Source organism: Triturus cristatus, chromosome 3_2, assembly GCF_964204655.1.
Source record: "Triturus cristatus chromosome 3_2, aTriCri1.1, whole genome shotgun sequence".
NCBI lineage: Eukaryota > Metazoa > Chordata > Amphibia > Caudata > Salamandridae > Triturus > Triturus cristatus.
The window spans coordinates 1,213,270,741-1,213,297,652 of NC_140584.1; the positions used below are offsets into that span (position 1 = coordinate 1,213,270,741).

A 26,912-nucleotide genomic window follows, 5' to 3' on the forward strand; every position below is an offset into this window, starting at 1 on the left:
AGTAACCCATCCGCCAAACCCTAAATCAGGTCCTAAGTCCTTGACTTAAAGTGCCGCAGTGTATAATGCTCTTGTGATAAGGTGGACAGGATATCCCTCACGTTGGTGATCGAGTAATCCATCCACCAAATCCTAAATCAAGTCCTAAGTCCTTGACTCAAAGTGCAGCAGCGTATAATGCTCTTGTGATAAGGTGGACAGGATATCCGTCAAGTTGGTGATCGAGTAATCCATCCACCAAACCCTAAATCAGATCCGAAGACCTTGACTCAAAGTGCCGCAGCGTATAATGCTCTAGTGATAAGGTGGACAGGATATCCGTCATGTTGGTGATCGAGTAACCCATCCGCCAAACCCTAAATCAGACCCTAAGTCCTTAACCAAAGTGCCGCAGCGTATAATGCTCTAGTGATAAGGTGGACAGGATATCCGTCATGTTGGTGATCGAGTAACCCATCCGCCAAACCCAAAATCAGACCCTAAGTCCTTGACTCAAAGTGCCACAGCGTATAATGCTCTTGTAATAAGGTGAACAGGATATCCGTCACGTTGGTGATCGAGTAATCCATCCACCAAACCCTAAATCAGGTCCTAAGTCCTTGACTCAAAGTGCCCAGAATGACCCCTCCTGAGACGCTGCGCGGTATTGTAATGGACAGTCACTACTGGTGGTGCAGGACCGCGCATTACATGTTTACTGGCGTAGGCAGGTGTGCTGCACCTACAGATCAGTCCTTCTAGAGATCTACCCTACACTTGTCCTATTCATCCTGCAGGACTCATCTGCCTGGGGCCAGACCCTTTGCTAATATTCAGCACCCCTAAGAGGGAAGACATTTCTTTGCTGCACGTAATCTGGGTGGCTATTCTACGAGCGGGGAGAAGGTACCGCACTTCCACTATACACAGGACGATGATTTTCTGCCCATACCCCACTGGGTGAATCAAGAACGGTGGAAGGGGTCTTTTAGTGGAATAATCTTTCTTTCTTTTCTTTCTTTCTTTATAATCTTTATTTCGACCGTTTTAGATCATAAAAGATATACAACAATAAAAACATTTAAAATAGAGTTAACATTCGAATAAAAAGCACATGACATTTTGAGGAGCATAAATAACAACATGGTGCAAAATACAATTCATTCAATAGTTCTATTATCCCCAGCCTCAACCTGCTTTATATGTCTTGCTCGAATGTGCCACATTGCTCTTAAAAATTTAGCTACCGCAAACACAACCGGGGGCGAAAGATCTGTTTTTAACACTCTGTATGCATGTAGATAATGCCTAAGACCCAGGTTCTTAAGAAGGGGAACAAGCCAATAATTTCTGGGGCTACGTTATGCTTTACAGAAAAAGATCATATGTAGGTCATCCTCCCGGGTTTGGGTGCATAGTGAGCATTGCTCCGATGAGGGGGGGATTGGACCACTGCTTCGTAAATGACCCAAGTGGGAGTGAGCTATGTCTCCACTGAAGGAACAATTTTCTGGTGAAGACCGGGCTGATGTTGTCAAGAACACTCTCTTGGTGGTACACATTTTTCATTTTAATAAATACGTTAGTAAGAGACCCCTCCTTTGTAGCCCCTATAAGTTTTGATAATTTAAATTCATAAAATTCCTTTACCAGGAGTTTCCTAGGGATCCTACAGCACGCACTCCCTGGGTTTCGCCAAAGCTCCGGCCGTCCCAGATTCTCACAAGTCTTTTTCACATAGGATAACCATGGGATAAGAGCGGCTTTTGGCAGAGTTAAGATCTTTTGTAGTTCAGACCTATATGTTGCAAGTTCTGGCCTAGCCCACAATCGACGCCAGAAGTCAGCGGTTTGAGTGCCAGCTCTTCACTAATGGGTCTCAATCCCAGGTCCAGCCTCAACGGCAAAAGAGGTGTACTTGTTGGAAGGGCTGCCAGCTGCCTAATAAAATTGTTTTCAGTGACTAGTAAGTTCTGTGTAGAGGTGTGGCCCCACAGTTCCCCGCCGTATACTACTGCCCCACGCGCTTGCATTTTATAAATTTGTAGGGCTGGGGTCAAAGGTTTAAAGGACGAAGTATTCCTCAACCTACAGATACCGCCAGTTAATTGAACAAGTCTCAAATTGGCCTTGTTACGATGGCTGTCCCAGGACATTGTTTGATTAATGGTGACTCCCAAATACTCAAATGTACATACTCTCTCCAACTTCTGGGTGCCTATGATGGGATTAGGCCGGGTGGAATTTGGGGGATTGAGAATCATGTATTTCGTCTTCATTGCATTGATCTCTAGACCCCGCTCAGTACAAAAGGTCGAAAATCCATCTAAAATTCGTTGAATTCCCATGGGGGACTTAGACAGCAGCAGGGTGTCATCCGCAAACATAATAGCGGGCACCCTGCTGCCATTGAGTTTTGGTGCGTCGGAGTCGGCCACCCTCAGCAGGTGGTCGATAACCCCGTTGACAAAGAGGGAAAACAGGGTCGGAGCGAGGACACAGCCCTGTCTTACCCCCCTGTCAACCGGAAATCTATCCGTAAGTACCCCATTCCTACCGCACCTCACACGTGCAAAATTTCCCATGTGCAGTCTTATCAAAATGGAAAGGATATCTTGCGGTATGGCCAGGTCCGCCAAGACGGACCAGAGTCTTGCTCTTGGGACTAATCTTTTCTGACCCAAATCCTGTCCAGTGATAAATAATATGTAGAGAGCTTCTGAGAATATGTGGGGACAGAGAAGGCCCAATTTCCCTTTCTTCTTCTCAAGTCAAAGTTACAATACGAGAAATGTCTAATTGAATATTTTTATCTGCAGTAAGTTACCAGGAAATAGACTTATGGTGCCGGGTACGAATGGGTAGAAGGCCAACAGTGTCTTAATACCCCCATTAGATGCAGGTAAGTGCACTTCACTCACCTGTTGACCTATAGCCGCTTGCTCTATTCCGAACATCTTGATGGTCCAATGAACACGCTTCTTCCTCCTCCTCTTTTATAATGATGGAAAGGACATTATGTTCTGCTGTTAGAAGAAACACCAAAGTTCAAAATCATGTGTAGCGCACAAGAGTTAAGTCATCTATGACTGGACATACAAAGTTATGTTTTCTTTGTGAAAAAAAGAACAGGGGAAGTCCTGACAGCCCTTCACAGGACCGGCAAAAGGGGCCTATGAGCAGATGACAGCCCACAGAAGGATGCATGGGCTCTGTAATCGTGTGGAACCAGGTCATATGTGAAGCGACAAAGGGCTTATAAAATGGCAAGTTAGACGATGAAAGGGACCGTGGGCGAAGCACCTCTGACTCACCTGTGCCAAGGCTGGGACTGTATTCTTCTTCACAAGGGTGATGCATTGACAAAGATTCTGACTCATCCTCTTTCCTATAATGCACTTCATCACCGAGAAGTGGAAATCCTGCGGGCGAACATATGAAGTTTTAGAAATTTTGAAGTCATTTTTCAGTCTGATTTAAAAAAAAAAAAAAATCTACTAATTTTCATTATGTTATCCAAAACTAGAAAGAAAATTACAGTACTATATAAACATAATAATACAAATATAGAGTTATCAGAGTGAGCGTACATTATAACACCTCGACTGTTAGCATTTTTATCCATTTATAACAAATGGGTACATACTCCGAGGGGAGACGCACACAATTATAGCTAACCATATAGTGAAAGAGAAAAAGGTCTCCAATGAAACTGACTGGAGACAATATCACCACAATGGCACATCACCATACTAAGTGTTGGACCCGGCCTCGTGGCGTGGTCCCGAACCCTCCTGCCCGACCCGACGGGGGCAGCCCCCACCCTTCGGGGTCCCTCCGGATTGTACCTTGCTACCCGCACCAGCCTACGCGACCCGGCTCGCCCCGGCCTCGGCCCCAGCGAAGCCCCGACATCAAGGCACCAAGATCCGGCCGGGGGGCACCAAGTGGCCACTCCACTGATCCCGGAGGAGGGGAGTTTCGATGGGACCCCCAACCGGTCCCCAACGCCTGGTGTCGATCGCCCTCCGGCCTGCCTGGGCGCTGGCGCCTCTCCCGCTGGGTGTCTGGCCTCTCCCATCCCGGCCCCTCCGCCCCCCAGGCGCAAGGGTCCGGACATCAAAGGGGTCCAGACCTATATCTGGGGCCGCCTCAAACCAAGACGGCAGTTGTATCCTGGAGTCCAGAGCCCTGCTGATCGGATCGCGGCTGACCCTACGGAGAAAGACTCATTACTTGGAACTGGGACCTCTGAGCCCTGCTGACTGCGTCGCGGCTCCCCCCTTTTGCTGAGAAGAAGACCCTCCCGGAACATCGGAGCCCTGCTGACCTCGTCGCGGCTCGACCTCGCAGAAGTAAACCATCGGAGCCCTGCTGACCTCGTCGCGGCTCGACCTCGCAGAAGTAAACCATCGGAGCCCTGCTGACCTCGTCGCGGCTCGACCTCGCAGAAGTAAACCATCGGAGCCCTGCTGACCTCGTCGCGGCTCGACCTCACCGCAGCAATCCCCCGAACCGTACGGAACCCCCCGGCTCGAGGATTGAGAGCTAGGCGCAGGGTGTCCAGTACCAGGCTAAGACTGAGACTGTCCCGCTACCCCCTCCCAACCAGACTTTGAGACTCTCTTGGATCCCTCGATCCACCTGTAAATATTGCCACTGAAACCTGCCCTGATAACCGATAAAAATCGTATACGAATAAATACCCTGGCTGTGTCCCTTTGTGGTGGTGGGGTTGCTTGGCTGATACGATCATAGGAGAAGGACCTCGCCCCGGAGGCTTCTCAGCGGCGCTCGGCTACTCGCCTACAGAACGGTGGCCCTCGGGGTGGTCAGTCCGACACCATCCGGCACCCGGAGGGCGCCCTTCTAACATTTGGTGGCCAGCAGTGCGATCCGAGCCCGACGCAGATCGTACAGCGGGTAACTCACCCACTACCTACCCAGACACAGAGTAACCATGAGCAACTAAGAGACCACCCCAACCGCGGAGTTCCGACAAGAACGGTTGGAGGAATATACACATAAGGAACTAAAACAGTTTTGTAAAGACAAAGGCATCGCAACCACCGGATTAAACACGAAAGAGGACCTGCAAACAGCCCTAAAGACCTGGGTAGAGTCCGAAGCGGCCTCCCCCCAAACCGAAGAGAACCCGGTGCCAAACGTACACCGGCAACCAACCGCAGCCCCGGCAGAGGGGAGGACAACCAGCCTAGAGACCGGCCTCTCCCCGGAAGAGATACGAGAACGGGAGAGGGTCAGGACCCACGAGTTAGAGCTCGCCCGACTCCGCCTGGACGGCGAACTCCTACTAGCCGAAAAGAAATTGGCCCTAGAGCAACTGCGGCTGCAAGAAGAGATCGAGGAGAAAAAGCGGCACCGAGAACTGGAAGAGAGGAGGCTAACCCTCGAGCATGAGCGGGGCCTCAAAGAACTTGAAATCAAGTCCAGAAATGGAGAGACCGGCACCCCCGGAAACCGAGACACCCCCACACCGGTAGAGGCGAAAGTACATATCCCCAAGGATGTCGTCAAAGAGTACTACAAGAACGACGACATCCAACAATGGTTCAAGGCCTACGAAGTAGCCATGACCGCCCACCGGGTACCCCGGAAAGATTGGGGTGCCGGCCTATGGGGACGGTTCCTCAGCGAAGGCAGAGACACCCTGCTACAGCTCCCAGACGCAGTGATGACCTCCTATGACCATATGAAGGAGGCCCTGCTCACCCGCTATGGGCTCACCCCAGAGATGTACCGCCAACGCTTCCGGGACTGCAAGAAGCTCCCCGGTACCACCTGGGTGGAATACGTAGACTTTTTTAGCAGAGCCCTGGAAGGTTGGATCAAGGGCAGCAAGGTCGCCTCCTACGAACAACTGTTCGACCTCATTGTATGGGAGCACCTCTCCAACAACTGCTTCATCGAGCTGAGACAGCACCTCCTCGACAGCAAGCTGACCGAGCCGCGGAAGCTCGCCGCCGAGGCCGATCGATGGGTGAACACCCGGGTCCCCCGGAACTCGATGGGGGAGTACCCACGGAACACCACGGGGCCCCCCCGCCAGCGGGGCGGAGAAGGGGGATCGAACAGAAACAGAGACTTTCCAGCGGGGCCACCCCGGAGTCCTCCCCGGGGCCTGCCCTCAAACCGCACGTCCCCGTCCCTCGCCCGAAGAGGGGCCCCCCCCAGCCCGACCAGGGCCTCGACCGACGGTGACGTGCTACAACTGCCAACAACCCGGGCACTATGCCAGTGACCCTACCTGCCCCGTGAACCGACGGGCGGGGACCACCGGGCCACCCCCCCCGCCAGTTGGCGGCCGCTGCCCTGGGGGAAGGGGGAGAAGAGGAAGAAAACTACGACGCTGGACCAACCGAGTGGGAACCCGCCGCCATGACATTAGTCTGCCTGGGCAGTCGGGAGATGGTACCCCGGGCTCCCATCCCGAGCAACACCCAGAAGTACCAACAGTGGGTCACCATTAATGGACGCCGGGCCGAAGCCCTCCGAGACACCGGAGCCAGCGTGACAGCCGTCCGCTGCCACTTGGTGACCCCCGAACAGATCTTGCCTAATGTACTGTGCCCCGTCCGGTCGGCAGACAACACCGAGAGCTTGTGCCAGATGGCCCGGATCCCCTTCGAGTGGGGGGGGAGTGTCGGGCATGCTGAAGGTCACCGTCCGCGACGACGCCCCCGTGGACTGCCTCCTCGGGAACGACCTGGAAAGTTCCCCCTGGGCCCACGTTGAGTGCCGAGAGCATCTGGGGATGCTGGGACTGCCTGAATGGGTCTGCGCAACCACCCGGTCCACGACCGCCCGGGCCATCCAACCGAGCATCGAGGCTCCCCCCGAAGAGCAGGAATGGCCCGAACCACCAGCCCCCTCCGTCGAAGAAGAAGCCGACACCGAGGCCGGGCCGCCAGAACTCACCCCGGACGAGGTCGCCGCGCTCGGTGACCTCCCCGAACTCGCCCAATGGCGCCAAGAAGGTGGCCCTACAAGGGAGCAGTTCCGCCAAGAACAAAAGACCTGCCCCTCCCTCGAAGGGACCCGACAGCAAGCAGCCGCCCAGGCCGCCGGAGACCAGGCGGGGACCCACTGGGTCTATTGGGACAATGACCTCCTCTACAGCGAGCAGAAGACCGCAGAATTGGGGGCCAGCCGCGTGCTGGTGGTCCCCCTCAGATTCCGGGACTTCCTCCTCAATCTGGCGCATGATGTGCCCCTCGCCGGGCACCTGGGACAGGACAAAACATACAGCCGCCTGGTGACCCACTTCTACTGGCCCCGCATGCGGAAAGACGTGGACAATCATTGCCGGACCTGCCCGACCTGCCAAGCCAGCGGGAAGAGCGGGGGAAGGGTCAAAGCCCCTCTCCAGCCCTTCCCAATAGTCAACACCCCGTTCGAGCGAGTGGGGATCGACATCGTGGGGCCCCTGGACCCCCGAACCTCCCAGGGGCATCGCTTCATCCTTGTCCTGGTCGACCATGCCACCCGATACCCCGAGGCCATCCCTCTCCGAACAGTGACGGCCCCTGTGGTGGGCCGGGCCTTGATGGGAATCTTCTCCCGAGTAGGCTTCCCCCGTGAGGTGGTGAGCGACCGAGGCACCAACTTTATCTCGAAGTATATGCAGTCCCTGTGGCAACAGTGCGGAGTCACCTACAAATTCACCACCCCATACCACCCCCAGGGGAACGGTCTAGTCGAACGATTTAACCGGACATTGAAAGGGATGATCAAAGGCCTGGAGGAGCCCCTGAGACGCAAGTGGGACGTCCTGCTGCCCTGCCTCCTGTTTGCCTATCGGGGGGTCCCGCAAAAATCTCTGGAGTTCAGCCCCTTCGAACTCCTGTACGGACACCCTGTCCGAGGCCCTCTCAGCCTGGTCAAGGAAGGCTGGGAGACCACCATCCAAGATGCTCCCCCCGACGTCTATCGGTACCTCCTGACCATGCGAAACCAGACACGGAAATTCAGGGAGCTGGCCGAAGCCAACCTCGAGGCCAGCCAGGAGGAGATGAAACGCTGGTATGACCAGAACGCCTCCTCCATCGAGTTCGAGCCCGGCCAGCAGGTCTGGGTCATGTCGCCCGTCGACCCCTGCGCCCTCCAAGAGAAGTGGACCGGGCCCTTCAAGGTGGTCGAGAAGAAGAGCCCCGTCACCTACCTGGTCGACCTGGAATCCCCCAGGAACCCCCTCCGGGTCCTCCACGCCAACAGGCTCAAACCACACTTTGCCCGAACAGAACTTAGCCTGTTGATGGCTACGGACGATGGGGCCGAGGACGACTCCGAGCCCTTACCCAACCTCCTGAAAACCTCCGAAAAGGACGGCTCCGTGGAAGGAGTCATCCTCTCCGCCACCCTGACTCCCGATCAGCAACGAGAGTGTCAAGGACTGCTGCATCGCTTCGCTGCTCTCTTCTCCCTCACTCCCGGAGTCACACGATGGTGCGTCCACGACGTCGACACCGGGGACAGCCCCCCCGTGCGACACCGAGCCTACCGGGTCCCCGAGCGAGTGCGGGCCTGCATCCACGCCGAGGTCGCCAAGATGTTGGCCCTGGGGGTCATCGAACCCTCCGACAGTCCCTGGGCCAGCCCTGTGGTCCTGGTGCCGAAAGCTGCCGCCCCCGGCACCACCCCGGAGCTCCGGTTTTGTATTGTATTGTATGTGGATTTATTTAGCGCGATTGATGCCCGGGGGCGTCCAAGCGCTGAGGGACCGACAGGTGTATAGGCAGAGGCGGCGATAGTTACCAGAATTATTGTGGGGAGTTGAAAAGAAGAGTCTTGAGCTGTTTCCGGAATGAGGTAAGATTAGAATTGGCTCTCAGATGAAGAGGAAGGGCGTTCCATAGCTTGGAAGCGTTATGGGTGAAGGTCCTACCGCCTGCTCTGGCTCTTTTTATTCTGGGTGCGGTGGCCAGAAAAGTCTGGTTTGACCGTAGGTTTCTGCTTGGATGGTAGTGAGAGATTAGGTCGCGGGTGATGATTGGGCCTTTGTCCCAGAAAGCCAGGTGGGCAATACACAAGGCTTTGAAGTGGATTCTTTGGCGGACTGGCAGCCAGTGTAGACTGGTCAGACTAGCTCTGACGGATTGTCGGCGTGGGAGCTGGAGCAGTGTCCGAGCTGCACAGTTCTGCACTGTTTGAAGTCTACGCAGTGTGTAGTCTGGTGCAGCGAGGTATAGGACGTTATTGAAGTCCAGGCGGGACTGGATCAGACCCTGGATGGCCACTTGTTTTGCCTCCATGGGTAAAAGATGAAGAATTTTTTTGAGCATTTTAAGAAGGCCAAAACAGATGGCGGTAAGTTTGGTAGCTTGTGTGTCGAATGACAGGGATTTATCGAGCCACACCCCAAGACTCCTGATGTTGTCCTTGGGTGTTGGGGGGGTGCCCAGACAGGGTGGCCACAGGGAATTGAAGGAGCTAGGATTCGCTGGACCTAGAAGCATCAGCTCCGTCTTGTCCCCGTTTAGCTTGAGTGATGAGGAAGACATCCAGCTCTTTACTTCCTCAAGGCATTTACAGAGTCCCCCGCTCATGGGAATGTTGGCCTCATGTGCCAGTGAGACCACCAGCTGGGTGTCGTCCGCATAGGAGATGATCTTAACTCCATACGGACGAACAACCTCAGCCAGTGGCCTCATATAAATGTTAAATAGCGCCGGGCTTAAAGAGGAGCCTTGTGGGACCCCGCACCTTAAAGGTCTGCTGGTAGATACTGATTCACTGTCGAAAACCTGAAAGGATCTGTCTTTCACGAAGGACTCGAACCATAGCCAAGCCTGGTGCTTGACGCCAACATTAGACAGACGGTTCAGCAGGATGTCATGGCTGACCGTGTCAAAGGCCGCGCTGAGGTCAAGGAGGATCACTGCCACTGATCCTCCTTGGTCCAAGATTTTTCTGGATTCCTCGGTGACCTTGAGGAGGGCGGTCTCGGTTCCGTGCTTGGGTCGGAAGCCTGTCTGGGTGGGGTCTAGCAGTTGGTTGGTTTCTAGGAAGGTGACCAGAAGGCTGTTGATGTATTTCTCCAACACCTTGCTCAGCCAGGGAAGCAGGGAGATTGGCCGATAGTTGCTGAAGTCTAATGGGTCCAAACTGGGTTTCTTCAGCAGTGGTTTAACCATGGCCCGTTTCCATCCAGGAGGGACCGTGCCGGAGGAGATAGAGGCATTCAGGAGGTCCATTATGATGGGTAGGATGACCTGAGATGCCGACATTATAATGTCTGGTGGGGCTGGGTCGTTGGGGGAGCCAGATTTGACTTTCCGGGCTACAGTTTCCAGAGATGCCAGATCTAGGGGGGGGGAAGTGAGCTAGTGTAGTGGGAGTCTGTAAGGTAGGGTGTGCCAAGACTGTGTTAGTCGAGGCTGGAACGGAGGTGGCCAGGGGGGGAAAGGAGGCGTAGATTTTGTCAATTTTTTGGTGGAAAAAGGCTGCCACATTGTTGCAATGCTCTGTGGATGTGGTTACAGGTGGGCTGGGTGGTAGCTTGGAGAGATTTTTTACTATTAAGAAAATCTCCCTAGGTTTTGATTTGGCTGACATGATTTTGTTAGAAAAATATGCCGCTTGAGTGGCTTTGATTTCTTCTTTGTACTCTTTAAGTAGCGTTCGGTATTGGGTTTTTCCTATTGGAGAGAAGTCCAGACGCCATTTCCTTTCAGCTTTCCTGCATAGGCGTTTCTTTGCCCTAAGGGCCTCTGAATACCATGGTGCCGATTTGTGGGAACGTTTTAGAGTGGTTTTTCTTTTGGGGAGAGTGTTGTCAAGGGATTGGGTGATCCAGTCTTCATAGGACTGGTCAGCTAGGCGTGGATCCTTATTATGGAGAGGAGGGTTGCTAGCGAGTTCGCTCATCCATTTGTCGACTGGAAGGCGGGACCAGGCTCTGGCTATTCGTACTGTGGGTTTAATGGTTGGAGGTTTGAGTGTGGTCCAGGTGAAGGGGACTAGTAAATGGTCAGTCCATGGAAGGGGGATTGGTAGCCTGGATGTAAGATCTGTGCAATTGCTGAACACAGGGTCCAGCAAATGGCCTTTGACGTGAGTGGAGGACCTAACGATTTGGGTTAGCTGCAGCGCTGCTAGGTCATTTATCATCATAGTGGCTATGTGATCGGTTGTGGAGTCAAAGTGGCAGTTAAGATCCCCTAACAGGGTGAAGTTCGAGGAAGTGCTGACGCGTTCTGCCACAATCGAAGCGAGAAGATTGTGGAATTGTTTGGGAGGGCCTGGAGGGCGGTAAATTAGAGTACCTGTGAAGCAGGTGTTAGGGGAGAGTTCGAGGCAGAAGGCTAGGCTCTCGCAGTCAGGGATGGTCTCCGGAATTACTCGACAGAGGAATTGGTCTTTATAGATAATAGCTAGACCTCCTCCTCTGCCCTCAGGGCGGTCCTGCCGAATGATTTGGAAGCCGGGAGGGAGGGCTGTGATTACCGCGGGGTCCGAATCTGTGGCCAGCCATGTTTCTGTTAGGAAGACAATGTCTGGCATACGTTCTTCCAGCAATAATGCGAACTCTGCCCTGTGTTTGGGCAGGGATCTGCAGTTGAGCAAGAACATGCGGTACTCATGTGAATGGTCTGGAGCCGGCTTAGGTTTAAGGGTTGATTGGCAGGAGGGGCAGGAATGTGGGATGTTTTCTGCATGAAACTGGGGCTGAAGGCAATCTCTGCCGGTGGGTCTTAATCCCATGAGAGTTTCCGAGTTGTAATGTCTGAATTTTATAGTCGGGGATATAGGGGGGGTGGCCCTAGGCCCGGTCTCGGCACGGACGAGCACAGACGAGCTTGCCTTATGCGCGCCTTCGGCGCGCAATCGTCGCGCCCGCTGCGCTCGCCCGCTGCGCTCGTCCGCTGCGCTTCCGGTACATGCACATGTTTTGAGGAAGGGGATAGGTGAAGGCGTGGCCTCTAGTGGGCGTGCCCAATCAGGGCGAAGGGAGATAATTAGGAGGGAAATGAGGCGATTTCGCCCTTCCCAGCGCTCATTTTCAGTGTGGAAGGGTGCCTGCACACAGAGGATGTGTCCCAGGAGGGGTGAGTGAGTTAAAATCCAAGTGACAAAAATACAGTATTTTAAGTTTTAAAAACAGTGAATAGTTCTGTCTTCTTCTACTCCCGGCTGCGCCTCCAGAGGGTCCAAGTGTTTTGCGTGGACTATCGGGGATTGAATGCCGTCACCAAAACCGATGCCCATCCCATTCCTCGGGCAGATTAACTGATCGACCGCCTAGGAGCAGCCCGCTACCTTAGCACCTTCGACCTCACCGCCGGATACTGGCAGATCGGGCTCACTCCCGGCACCCAAGAGCGTTCAGCTTTCTCCACCCCCGATGGCCATTACCACTTCCGAGTGATGCCCTTCGGCATGAAAAATGCCCCGGCGACCTTCCAGAGGCTGGTAAATAAGGTACTGGCCGGCCTAGAAGCGTTCAGCGCCGCCTACCTAGACGATATTGCGGTGTTCAGCAGCCACTGGGCCGAGCACCTGAGGCACCTCGAGGAGGTCCTGACCGCCCTCCAAAGGGCCGGACTTACCGTAAAAGCCAGCAAGTGTCAGATAGGCCAAGGTTCCGTAACCTATCTGGGACATCAAGTGGGAAGCGGCCATGTGGCTCCCCTCCAGCCAAAGATCGACGCCATCGTAGCCTGGGAACCTCCAACCACTCAAACCGCTGTGAGGGCCTTCCTGGGACTCACGGGCTATTACAGGCGGTTTATTCAGAACTATGGAAGCATCGTGGGCCCTCTCACGGAGCTCACCTCAAAGAGACAGCCCAAGAAGGTGCACTGGACGCCCCGCTGTCAGGCGGCCTTCGAGACCCTCAAGACAGCGATGTGTACCGCTCCCGTGCTACAAGCCCCCGACTACAGCAAGGAGTTTGTGGTGCAGACGGATGCCTCGGAGTACGGAATCGGGGCTGTCTTGTCCCAAGTGAATTCGAAGGGGGTTGATCAGCCGGTGGCCTTCATCAGCCGGCGCCTGCTGCCCCGGGAGCAGAGATGGAGCACCATTGAGCGAGAGGCCTTCGCCGTGGTGTGGGCTCTCAAAAAACTCCGGCCCTACCTCTTTGGCACCCACTTTCAGGTCCAAACCGACCACCGACCCTTGCGGTGGTTGATGCAGATGAGAGGCGAGAACCCGAAGTTGTTAGGATGGTCCATCTCTCTGCAGGGGATGGACTTCACTGTAGATCATCGGCCCGGCAACGACCACGCCAACGCCGACGGCCTGTCCCGCTTCTTCCGCCTCGGCGAGGAGAACCCCCAAGACGATGGGTGACTCTCCCTGCCTTCAGCTGGGGGGGGACGCCTGTTGGACCCGGCCTCGTGGCGTGGTCCCGAACCCTCCTGCCCGACCCAACGGGGCAGCCCCCACCCTTCGGGGTCCCTCCGGATTGTACCTTGCTACCCGCACCAGCCTACGCGACCCGGCTCGCCCCGGCCTCGGCCCCAGCGAAGCCCCGACATCAAGGCACCAAGATCCGGCCGGGGGGCACCAAGTGGCCACTCCACCGATCCCGGAGGAGGGGAGTTTCGATGGGACCCCCAACCGGTCCCCAACGCCTGGTGTCGATCGCCCTCCGGCCTGCCTGGGCGCTGGCGCCTCTCCCGCTGGGTGTCTGGCCTCTCCCATCCCGGCCCCTCCGCCCCCCAGGCGCAAGGGTCCGGACATCAAAGGGGTCCAGACCTATATCTGGGGCCGCCTCAAACCAAGACGGCAGTTGTATCCTGGAGTCCAGAGCCCTGCTGATCGGATCGCGGCTGACCCTACGGAGAAAGACTCATTACTTGGAACTGGGACCTCTGAGCCCTGCTGACTGCGTCGCGGCTCCCCCCTTTTGCTGAGAAGAAGACCCTCCCGGAACATCGGAGCCCTGCTGACCTCGTCGCGGCTCGACCTCGCAGAAGTAAACCATCGGAGCCCTGCTGACCTCGTCGCGGCTCGACCTCGCAGAAGTAAACCATCGGAGCCCTGCTGACCTCGTCGCGGCTCGACCTCGCAGAAGTAAACCATCGGAGCCCTGCTGACCTCGTCGCGGCTCGACCTCACCGCAGCAATCCCCCGAACCGTACGGAACCCCCCGGCTCGAGGATTGAGAGCTAGGCGCAGGGTGTCCAGTACCAGGCTAAGACTGAGACTGTCCCGCTACCCCCTCCCAACCAGACTTTGAGACTCTCTTGGATCCCTCGATCCACCTGTAAATATTGCCACTGAAACCTGCCCTGATAACCGATAAAAATCGTATACGAATAAATACCCTGGCTGTGTCCCTTTGTGGTGGTGGGGTTGCTTGGCTGATACGATCATAGGAGAAGGACCTCGCCCCGGGGGCTTCTCAGCGGCGCTCGGCTACTCGCCTAAGGAACGGTGGCCCTCGGGGTGGTCAGTCAGACACCATCCGGCTCCCGGAGGGCGCCCTTCTAACACTAAGAAATACAGCAATAGTGGGCCTGAAAAAGATTAAGAAGCACAAAGTATTGTGGTGCAGATGGCATGTATAGGGTTCATGGTGGCTTGGACTCTGACTAGTGGGTATCAAGTGACTTCCACAATGCCTTGTACTGTGGTTTTCATGGCGAATTCTTCAAACAGACGTTATCAGCACCTCTAAGATGATAATCCCATTTGTGCATGCCAAACAGGAAGATTCTGCAGTCTTGGCGGTAGTCAAAGGTAGGCCCAAAAGGGCGAGATCATTTTAATTTTAAATGTTTGGGTCAAATACCCCAGAATAATAAAGGTAAATTCTTCTTTAGGATGGAAACCTAGAACCGATGTGATAAAACTAAATATCTTTGTTCAGAAGAGTTTCACTGGCCTGCAGTGAAACAGGAAATGTGTGAGATCGCCAGCCCCTTCTCCACAACCCCAACAAGGCTGGTCCTCTTTTAGTTTCATTTTGTATAGACAATCAGGTCTTCTGTATCCTCTATGCAGGAGTTAGGACTTGGTTTGCGAAAGAACTGGGACTAGCTAATGTGCAAATACTGAACTCCCATCATTATCCCAGGGGATAACCAGAGGAAATCATTTTCCCATTTGGATATCGGGTGTTTTAACAGGTTCGAGGATTTTGGTAAGAACATGTTATGAAATTTGAATACATGATGCCCTTTTGAGTTCAATTTTGAGAATAAATGAGTAATTGGCAGGTCTTTAAATGGGTTAGGCATATTATTAATACAAGAGTTTAGTTTCAAGAAGTTATAAAACTCTATGCTATTTAGACTAAAATGTGTTTGAAGATTTTCAAATGAAATAGGCTGCGATGGAAAGTCTAAATGTTTGACAAACAAGATACGTTTGGATATCCGATGTTCCCATTGAAAAGGCTTGCCTTTTAATTTGAATTTTGCACTGTACCATAAAGATGTCATATTAGCGTCTTTAATCCTAACCCCGGAGAGGGCATTTAAACCTAAAAGGGCCTTTTTAGTGTTAATGAGGGCATGTCATATTTTTGCCCGGTCAGTAGAAAATTAGGGTTGCTCCTTCTGAGTAATGCTGTTCCCACTAGAAGCCATGGTGGTAGGTATACATTCAATGGTAGGACCCATTGTAGTTCTTGCTTAGCCAGGAAGGCTAGTTGGTATTTCCTAAAATTCTCCACCCTTACCCCTCCAAGCTCTTTTGGGAGACAGAGTTTTTTTTAAAGCAATTTGTGCTCATTTGCCCGACCATAGAACTTTATTAGGCATCTTGTCTACCCTGTAGATGAAATAATCTGAACATTCAAGAGGGAACATGCTTAAGAGGTAATTTATAAGCAGAGGAACCATCATTTTTCTGAATTCGATTCTTTCCCACCAATTCATGAATTTTGGGGCCCAACTATCTAAAATATCCAAACTTTTTTGATAGTGATTTCTTCATTACGTTTCAGCGTGTCTAGGAGATTATATCTGAATTCTAGACCCGGGTACTTAAGATACCGAGGTTGCCAAGCTAATCTTGCAGACCCAAACATATACTTAGAACCTAGCCTATTCAGTAATTTGACCACAGACTTATCCCTATTTAGCTTGTACCCTGAAACTTAGGGAGTATTTTTCGATTGTATCCTTAAGGGCTAGAATAGAAGGTTGTGAATCATCTGTGATTACTAAGATATCGTCCGCATATGCGGCTAATTCGGCTGTGAAGTTATTGAAAGGGACACCTTTTATATCTGTATGGTTTTAAATATTAAGCAAAAGTGGTTCTAATGCCAGTAGAAACACTAATGGGGAAAGGGGACACCCTGGTCTTGTCCCTTGTCCTAATTTAAAGTAACCTGAGATGAATCCTCCTGCTCTGACCCCTGCTTGAGGATTAAAGATTGACATCGCCATTTTTTAAAAATACGAACCTAGAATGTATTTATGGAGGATGGCCTCGATAAAGGTTCAAGACAACTTATTGAACGCTTTTTCCGAGCCTTAAGGAATTGCAAATGTTGGAGAAGTTGTCGATTTGGCTTACTCACTCATGCAACACATTAACCAAATGCTATCACTGGCAAAAAACGGCATTTCAAGAAACCTACTTGTGATGGACTGATTAGAGTGTTGATGAGAGGTTCATGTCTTTCACCAAGTATTTTCACATGCATTTTACAGTGGATATGGATTTGGGATATCGGTCTCTTATTGTTCGCTAGAGTAAGGTCCTTACCTTCCTTTGGGAGAAATACTATTAAGGCTTCTGACAAAGTGCCCTATTTCGAGCTAGTGGAGAAGAACTGATTAAAAGGATTTTCCACTGTCTGGTCTGAGAAAACTTTATAGAATCTGTCTGAGAACCCATCTTGGCCCAGGGCTTTATCTGTTTCGAGTGTCTTAATGTGTTTCGAGTGTCTTAATGGTCAGTTTCATTTCTTCTTTGGAGATAGGTTTGTTAAGAGATGTGATATCAGCTTCGCTTAGATGTGGGAGCTCTAGATGTGCATAATATTTATCACGGTCTTCTCTACAGAAACACGGTTCGCCAGCCTATAATGTTTGGTAAAAATGCTTAAATACTTGAGTTATTTTTTGATGGGAGGTATGAGTGTGCCCTCATCTTTCAGGGATGATATATTTTGGGAGTTTTGTTTATGCTTTAAATATGAGGCTAATATTTTACTAGCTGTGTGGCCATTGCATAAATTTACACTCTAAATATTTATTGATCCAAGTCCCGACTCATACGCTAAGTAATTTATTATATTCATATTTCTTGGATATGAGCATTGATAAGGGAGTTGAGAAGCTCTTTACTCCCTACCTCCCGGGTCGGACACTCAGGTCATCTACTCAAAGCCTGCTTAAACTTAACCGTGTCAAAAAAGCTAGATGGGGTGGCAGAGCTTATTCGTTTCATGCGGCCAGCCGGTGGAATGATCTCCCTGGCTTTGTTAAACTTACTGAAAGTCACCAAGTTTTTAGAAAACTGATAAAAACACGGCTTTTTGATGGGACCCGGTGTTAGATGGAGTGGTTTCTTTTTATGGACTAGCGCCAAGACGCCTCGGCATTTGTTCGCGCTTTACAAGTGATTATCCTATCCTATCCTATCCTATAATGTTTTTTGGTCTGCGCACCAATTGGCGGGATTCTAAAAGTTAGATTTCTTGTTATAAGTGAATTTGTAAATTTGTTGTTTGATTGAGGACAGTTTAATGACATTCCCCCTAATCGTAGCTCTGAGTGCTTCCATTCTTACATGTGGTGATGAGTCTTACGGTGCATTATCAGATAACTAATTAGATATTACTTCTTTGATCACAGCCAGAGTCTCTGCCTTTTTCAAGAGATTAAACCTCTAGATTTTGTCAACTGGTTTTGGGTTGGATCCCATGAGTGACTCACTGATACAGGAGTGATCTAATAAGATTCTTAGGGCCTGATTTAGATCTTGGTGGATCAGGTCCCGCAATCGCTTTACCGTGACATTCTCTTGCCTCCTACTAAGGGGTCCGCCTGCTCTATTTAAATGCTGGCGGGTCCATCAGAATCCCACCAACTCCAGCAGAATTTTCCTCTCACGTCGACATTGGCAGAAGCGGCTGACGGAGGGAGTCCAGCCAATATTACCCCCGGCCCAATCACGATGTGCCTTTTCGCCGAGGAAATTGTGTCGGGTAAACCTCCAAACCTGAGTTGGCGTAAACGAAGGGATACGAGGTAGAAACTTACTTTTTTTTCCCTGTTTTCCACTTCCATTTCCCTCATGAACCGACTAGTTCTAACTTTGCTGCTGCTACTAGACCACGAAGCAAATCAACTCCGTCGTCGTCGGAATCAAAAGTAAGCTACTTTTGTATCCGTTTTCTTATGAATGGTCAGTTTAAAATTGCTCTGGATTTGTGCGTTTTTAAATTGCTTTTATATGCAATTCTTTTCTTATGCGTAATGCAAATGTGTTTATTTTTGCACTTATTTAATTAAAATAAACACACCTTTATTAAAACTTAAAAACAATAATCAATGGTAAAATTAAAAATATGTAATAATAATTTACATAATTCTCACAAGTAAATTTTTAAAATGACAAAAATAAAATTAATGAAAAAAGGATTAAGGGTAGGATGGGCGGTCGAGGAGTGGCTTTTAAAGGTAGTGGGAGCTGGAGTGGGTGATGTTATTGTGTCTATATGTTTGGCAGTTGCATGTGGGTCTGGTGTATGTTGTGTAGGTTTGGACGTGTTTTTTATGACTGGTGTTTGATAATCTGGTGGGTGCGTGTGTTTGCTTTTGGTTGGTAGTGTTTTGTTTGTAGATGCTCTTGTGTGTTGGCTTTGTTGAGAGTGTGGTTGGTGTGCTTGTGGAGTTCCACCAAGATCTAAATTAGGCCCCAAGTTTGATTACTGTGTGGTCAAGAAGGTGGGTTAAACTATCCATTAAAAGAATATTCTGCTGTAAGAATTATGCGGGTGAAAAATAAAGTTGTAGCCTTGGTGTACGGATGTTGTAATCTCCAGCAATCTTTTGAATTAAACCTATGGCAGAGTCTGATCATAGCTTTATGTGCCTTTGATGACGGATATTTAAATTTTGAATTCCTATCCAAGAGTATGTCCCATTGGTAATTTAAAGTCCATGCCAACTAATAGGAGTTTGTTATCCAGAATTTTACTTATCCTGTTCGAAAGGTCATCCCAAAAGGAAAGGTCATCAGAGTTTGGGCCGTAGATGTTTACAACATGGATGGGGGTACATGCTCTGTTCAGTTTGGCTGTAGTTCACCATCCTTCGGAGGCAGTTAAGTAAGCAATATTCAACTTAATGTTTGCTTTCTTAGCTATAAGTATGATGACCCCATTCTTTTTATGCATTGGAGGGGAACATATCACTTCCATTATTATTCTTTTGCTTTTAAGGAAACTAGATTCCTTATCTCTGATTTTAGTGTCCTGGAGCAAGGTGATATCACCTTTTTGTCCCAAGAAGTAGTTGCTTTTTTGGGTTTTTTACGTTTGATTGGGTGGTCAAGTCCTTTAACATTGAATGAGACAATTTTCAGATTGGAAGTCTTTTGGTTACCAGGTAATCATGGTGACAACAAAGATATCCATTACTGAGGGTGCTGTATATTTGTGAACTGGGAATGATCGAGGCAATGTGCTGAGAGGAGACAGCATACGAGTCATTACATAAATGGATGGTGTAAGAGCACTAGGAGACAAATAGGAATAACGTGTAATGCAACTGTCAAAATTACTAAGGGTAAGTATGTGATAAGCTTGCAAATTATTTGAACATTCAGAACCTTTTATTTATGTGTTTTAAAAATCTGAAAGAGGTGCGTAAACACACACTTTGTGCTTATAGAAGGATGGCAGTAACTGTGTCTCTTTTACTGCCAGCCTTGCTTCTTGTATACCAGGACTAGAAGTACAAAATGCGTGTTCACGCACCGCTTGTAGGTTTTCAAAGCACATAAATAAAAGGCATTGTCATTTACAATGCCAATAGTTCAAACTCTCGCAAATGCGAGATCCATTGCATTACAAATGCTTGTTATATTTCTTGCTCTCAATATACTTTTACAACCACTTTAAATGTTGTACTAGGTTGGTATATAATAGAAGCCTTCAGCTTAAGAATAAAAAATGTTGTGTGTGTGTGTGTTAACCTCGAAGGTTCGGGGGAAGGCGCCTGAGGGGAAACTTGACAATAAATGTCCAGTCCCTGGCAGGGGGATTATCCAAAAATTGGTTGTTTTTGAAGTAATATATGAAGGAGGTGTGGCAGGTCACCGATCAGTTTCACCCACACCTTAAAAGAGGTAGGAAGACTATCACTGTTAAGGGAACCAAGCTCAATCTACAATGTGATCGAAATCTTTGGCATTTAACACTGGCTTCCAAGCAACATGAGTTCATGCAAGTATTATTATTCTACAGCCACAAAGGACCAAAAAACCCAAAATAGCCACAGACAATACTAAATTGGTTCAGTTAACAGTGGCAAAACTTCCTCTCTTGAATACGAGAGGAGCCCCCTACTTCTTCAAGCGACTCCTCAAGCGTTTAAAAGGAAGTCATTGATTAGATCCGATGTAAAATGAGGTCCAAGTGATGGGGCTGGCGTGCAATGTGCAGCGACTGACCATGGGATGTCACAAGGATGCCATTCGAAAGAAGGAGATGTAATATTCTTTTCTGCTAGTCCTCTCTGGACATCAGAGACATTTTACTCTGCGTTAGAATTCTAGCTAGTGGAACAAGCCAACCGAACACTATCATCCACAACGATTTATATCAAAGAGTTATGTCCCATGCCAGCAACAAGAAAAATAGGATTGGCTTCCAAGAATATAATAAGTAGTTTAAAAGTGAGTTGATGTAAGCTATGGGATCTGTTAAGATGCGATAAATGATGCTACCAGGAGCGACGTGGTAAGTGTTAGCGGGATATTCACAATAGGGTTAGGATGAGGGGAGCTCACCAACAAGCTGCCCAGTTTCTGGCAGGACCAAATGGCCATCTCTCAATCATTCCTTCTTGAGGTTAGATGAGCGTGAGGGGTCTCAGGGCTCAACGGCCATCTCTCAATGGTTCCTTCTTCAGGTTAGATGAGCGTGAGGGGTCTCAGGGCACAACTGCCATCTCTCAAGGGTTCCTTCTTCACATTAGATGAGCGTGAGGGGTCTCAGGGATCAACGGCCTTTCTCTCAATGGTTCCTTCTTCAGGTTAGAGGAGCGTGAGGGGTCTTAGGGCTCAACGGCCTTCTCTCAAGGGTTCCTTCTTGAGGTTAGATGAGCGTGAGGGGTCTCAGGGCTCAACGGCCATCTCTCAAGGGTTCCTTCTTGAGGTTAGATGAGCGTGAGGGGTCTCAGGGCTCAACGGCCATCTCTCAATGGTTCCTTCTTCAGGTTAGATGAGCGTGAGGGGTCTCAGGGCACAACTGCCATCTATCAATGGTTCCTTCTTCACATTAGATGAGCGTGAGGGGTCTCAGGGCTCAACGGCCTTTCTCTCAATGGTTCCTTCTTCAGGTTAGATGAGCGTGAGGGGTCTTAGGGCTCAACGGCCTTCTCTCAAGGGTTCCTTCTTCAGGTTAGATGAGCGTGAGGGGTCTTAGGGCTCAACGGTCTTCTCTCAAAGGTTCCTTCTTCAGGTTAGATGAGCGTGAAGGGTCTCAGGGTTCAACGGCCTTCTCTCAATGGTTCCTTCTTCAGGTTAGATGAGCGTGAGGCATCTTAGGGCTCAACGGCCTTTCTCTCAATGGTTCCTTCTTCAGGTTAGATGAGCGTGAGGGGTCTCAGGGCTCAAGTTAAGTTTCCTACTCTCTGCATGGCAGGCAGATACACCATCCGTTTCTGGAGACCAAGGGACACTACCGGGTGCGACTGGAATCGTCAGCACACAACAGAAAGACTAGAATAATTAAAGACTGGACTAGGAGACGGGGATTCATTTGTGAGCGTTTTACAAAAATCCAGTGGTTTGTGTGGCTCTACCTTCGTTTGAACAAAAGGACCTGCATTCATCTCAGAATAACGTCTGACCCAAAAGGCGAGCCTTTGGTAGATTCAGAGCTATTACCAGCATCGAAGATGTCCTTTTAATGCTGTATACATTCTTCACAATAGAATGAATGTATTGATTTGTCCCTATTTTAAGTTAATAAGCATTATGTGCAGCGAGGGACAGGGGGTCCTGTTGCTGATGTATCAGCAAAGAAAACAGCGGCGAGCAACCGTCCACCTCATGCACGTAGAGTGTAAAAGGCTTCCGGTAGTCCGGAGTGCCAAGCACAGGAGCGGAACAAAGAGCAGACTTCAGAGAGATAAAAGCATCCTGACGTTCAGCAGTCCAAGGTAAAGGTTCATTCACATCCTTAGTTGTCAAGTATAGTAGAGGTTTAGTCAGAAGGGAAAAGTTAGGAATCCAATGGCGACAGTAAGAGGTTATGCCAAGGAAAGCGCGGACATCACGTTGCGTGCAAGGAACAGACATATTAGATATAGCTGTTATATGATCAGGAGTTAGACGCCTACCCTCCTTCGACAGAAGATGACCTAAATAAGTCACCTCCGGTCGACAATATTGAAATTTAGACAAGGATACCTTATTACCATGGGTGGCCAAATGCTGCAACAATTTAACTGTGGCATCCCGGCAACCCTGTTCAGTATCCGCAGCCACCAATAGATCTACGTACTGTAACAGTACGTTACCATCAGGCAAAATTAGAGTATCCAATAGGGCTTTGAGCGCTTGACTATAAATACTAGGGCTTTCTGTATAGCCCTGGGGAGCGCGACAAAAGCGGAAGCTGCGACCAGCTAATGAGAATCCGAAAAGATATCGGCTATCAGGATGAATGGGAATGCTGAAGAAAGCATTTTTCAGATCAATCACAGAGAAATATTGAGCTGTAGGAGGAATCTTAGTCAATATGGTGGTTATATCAGGCACCACGGGATACTGAGGTACCACGATCTTGTTTATCTCGCGCAAATCAATCACAAAGCGATATGTATCTACGTAATCAGGATTGCAATCTACGGGGGCCCTTTTAAGAATAGGAAGAATGGGACTATTACACACATTGGAGGTTGTCTCTTCCACCACCCCAGATCGGATCAGATCCTGAATAATGGACAACAAGGCTCGTTCACCTACAGGGGCAATTTTATATTGCGGTATTTTCAGTAGCCGAGCATTTTGCTTTAAGGTAATTGAAATTGGGGGTATCCTCAACAAACCCACATCAGTGTCTCCTGTAGCCCAAAGGGTTTTTGGAATCTGTGCGAATTCAGGGGGCAAGGTGTCAGTCTTAGAAAAGTACTTTACCAAAGGGGGTTGGACAGTCAAATAGACACCGTCTGGGGAACAATATATACGAGCATGTAGCCTTTTCAGTAAGTCTATGCCTAATAAATTCTCCCCACATTGCGATGTTAGAAGGAATGGCGAATCAATAGAAATAGGGCCCAGAGCAAAAGAAAGAGGTCGGGAAATGGGGCTCACCACCGGAGTTCCTGAGAAACCTACGGACACATTATCCTGGCCAGACAGAGCAGCCCCAGGGACAAGGGCATGTGAAACAGAACTGTTCATAGCTCCTGTGTCAACTAGAAACTTACCCAATGCGCCCATTAAATGTGCATTAACATAAGGTCCGTTCTGATCTATAGGAATTGACACACGTCCCCCACTCTGCCTTTGGCTGTCCTATGCACGAGGATAGCCTGCCGATGCATCGCTGCCACATCCTTCATTGAAATACTGCTTTCTCTGACCATGATCAAAATAGTTCTGACTATTCCCACCGTGTCCAGACTCCTCCTGTCGTGTATGTCCGCCTCGACTACCACCACCGCGTCCTCTCCCTTGGCCTCGTATAGTGTTGTTTTGCGCATATAACAACGGACACTGGGAACGCCAATGTCCCTCCTGTTTACAAAAGGCGCATTGGTTTATTCCTAAATCAGTTCGTCCTCCACTCTGTACTTGGCCCGCCCCTTGTGGTGCAGAGGTCGGACCTCCCCTACCCCTACCACGGCCTCTCTCAACCTGCTGTAACAGGACCCGTGTTTTTAACTCCTTTGCTTTCTTTTCCGTCTTATCCTTACTTTCATTCTCTCCGTGCTCATAATATTGAGCCATGCTTAATATGATCGAGGGAGTAGACGTCGTCCAAGTACTTTCTGCGGCCTGGAGTAGGGCCGAGATTTCGGGCAGTAAATTAGTTACAAATCTGTTGACAAACAAGCGTATACCACCCTCCTTAGATAAGTCCTGGCCACTAAATTCAATAAAAACACCTTCAAATCTAGTGAAGAAATCCAACACACTCATCTTTCTTCTGCCGGCATGCGGTCTATTTATCCCAATCCACTTTCCTAGGCGGAATTAGCGAATGCATGTATGTAATTATTTTGTCAGGTAGCGTTAATATTTCGGCCCTGGGTTTATCTCCTGGTTTTCGATCCTTATCCCAATCTTTCAATTGATCCCATGTTCCCCCAAATTCAGTTACATGGTCTTGGTCATGTACCTGACGCCATATATCCACTGGCACTAATAGAGCAAAGAATAATTCTATATTGGCCAATGTCATTACTGCCGATGAGGCGGCTTCAGTAAGTTCTTTATAATAAGCTGTAGGATTCTTCCTAGGGTCGGGCAAATGAGCTTTCAATGACAGCACTTCACTGCGTTTCCATGGGGTGTACACCCACTGCTCCTGAAAACGAGCATCGGCTCGCGGGCGGGTAACCGCTCCCGTAGCATCTATTATTTCAGTAATTTCTGGATGATAAATAGGGTGGACCTCACGCATTGGAAAATGCGCGGAACCCACAGGACCAGAAGATTGAAGTCGGGTTCTATAACTAACCAACGTTCCAACATTTCTGAACACCTCCTCCGGGGTCAATTGAAATTTATGGGCATGGTCATGAATAGTATACCATATTACCGGAGCCTTCCCCCCTGTATAAACGTGTTCCCATAATGATATCAGGCATGCAGCCATATGGTCCAACGCATGCTGTTGCATCACGGGCTCGTAGTCTTTCATAGTGCTCCATATGTCGGACAGAGTATAAATAGGCTGTCACATCCACTGTGATGCTTGTAGCGCAATAACCTCCCTTTCCTCAAATTTTAAGGCTGACCGGTTAAACAGTCTTTTTCCTTCAAGGGAACCGGGAGGATGTACCGGAGTGGAAGCAGCTGGTAAGGGAGTTGCGCTCGCCGAGGAAGAGGCCATCACATGGGGAGAATGGGCTGACCCGGGTGACAGCTGAAGATTCCCAGCTGTCGCGGATGAAAACAAATTAGGCAATAAAGTCATAATCTCTGTAACAGACGAGGACAACCGGGACAAATTGGTTTGGGGCGGTGCCGACGCAGCAGGAGCTACCGTCGTCACAGCTGAAACTTGCGAAGGGGCTACTGGATCTGCAACAGCTAATACCGGGGTATCTGGTACCGCCGGGTATAACCGCTGCGGGACATATGGGGGTGGTGGCCGCAAGTCCAGCAAGTCTCCAATTTCATCTTCGGCGTCAGGCCGAGCCACGTAACTATTATTGGCCTGTAACCTGCACTCACGATTTACACATTCAATCCCTTCTGCTGTTCGGGCTCTGTCGTAGGCAACAGCCTTCTGAGTAACTGTTTGCCCTGCTTTAACTCTAGCTAGTTTCTCCTCTCTCATTCGCCTCCGCTTAGATTCCTTCTGCCAGGTGTTTAATGCATCAAACATAGACTGTCTACTGCGTCTAGAAAATAACTGATCCTGTAAGAAGGCAATTTTCTTTTCATCGAAGGAACCCGTTTGAGGCCATTGCAATTCTTCATTACCTCTGGTATACTTATGCCACAAAGTATTAAACAATAGAGGAGTTATTCCATGTTTTATATACATGAAATGGTTGGGACTGCCCTCTGGTGGGGCAGGCTGGCTTTCGGCCAGCCGAGAGCCACCAGTCCGACAACAACCACCAAAACAATTGAATCTACTGAAGCACGGCATTGTTAGTTAACAGACAAACACTAATAACGTACAAACAAATTCTTGTATCACATATAACACATATTGATTGCTCCTAGGTAACGTTTTCTGCAGTTCAACCTCAACCTATTTATTCAAACTTGATGCATCCAAACAAACGAACCGAGCCCGTCGACTCCCGTTCGTGGAGAATTATTCAAAATACCGGACCAACAGATTCACAACGAGCAGTCTTCCAGAAAGACTGGCAAGAGGCAGTCAGACAGGTGCGACCACGGACTGGACTACAGACCATCCTATGACCTCCTTGGTTCACCACTGAGACTGTTCTGATGTGGTGCGAGCATCACCTCAGGTATGTCCCACGGCTACCCAATTACAGCCACAGGCTTTTCCGAATACAATCCGGCCGTGTGTTACACACAGGTAACAACTAGGCATCTGATCAGCGTCTCTAAATCACAAAAGATCCGCGGAGTCTCTACAGTCAGTCCCTACCGGACCACCCTGCAAGACCTCTGTAATTCTCCTAGGGTACTCATGACCCCCAAATCAAAGTACAGTTAACTGTTCCAAATGCACTGCTCAAAAGCGTGCGTCAAACAAACAAATTACGCAACGGATGCACCCAGGTACGGACGTTCGCTCTCCGCTGCCAACTTCTTGGGACCAACACGGTCAGCTCCTGTGTTAAGCCCGTAGGACCCCGGTGAAGGGCTACTAGCAGCAGAGGACACCCTGATCGGGAGTGGAAGTGTAAAATCCCTCTTCTCCACCCGTCCGACCAGGACGCCCTCAATCCTACCACCTGACTACGGGGGAGGAAAATGCCCTATCACGGGGTCCCCCCAGAGTCGACAACTGAAGTACTCAATAAAAATCCCAAGGGCCACACTTACCAGTGGCCCGCAAGATATATTTCAAATAAGTCAGTCGGCAACGGAAAAGGTTCTGAAGCTTT

At 49.8% G+C, this 26,912-nt stretch overlaps 1 protein-coding gene across 2 annotated transcripts in view; it reads right to left on the bottom strand.

The window, feature by feature from the left end:
* Window positions 1–26,912, bottom strand: part of LOC146859475 (uncharacterized) — a 154,674-nt gene that overhangs the window by 57,517 nt on the left and 70,245 nt on the right. For both annotated transcript variants that reach the window (XM_085650205.1, XM_085650204.1), the window contains exons 5-6: window positions 3,294–3,401; window positions 2,901–3,005 (exon numbers count right to left, since the gene is read on the bottom strand). In XM_085650205.1, coding sequence (XP_085506331.1) covers window positions 2,901–3,005; window positions 3,294–3,401 — 213 coding nt within the window. The remainder of the gene's footprint in view (window positions 1–2,900; window positions 3,006–3,293; window positions 3,402–26,912) is intronic.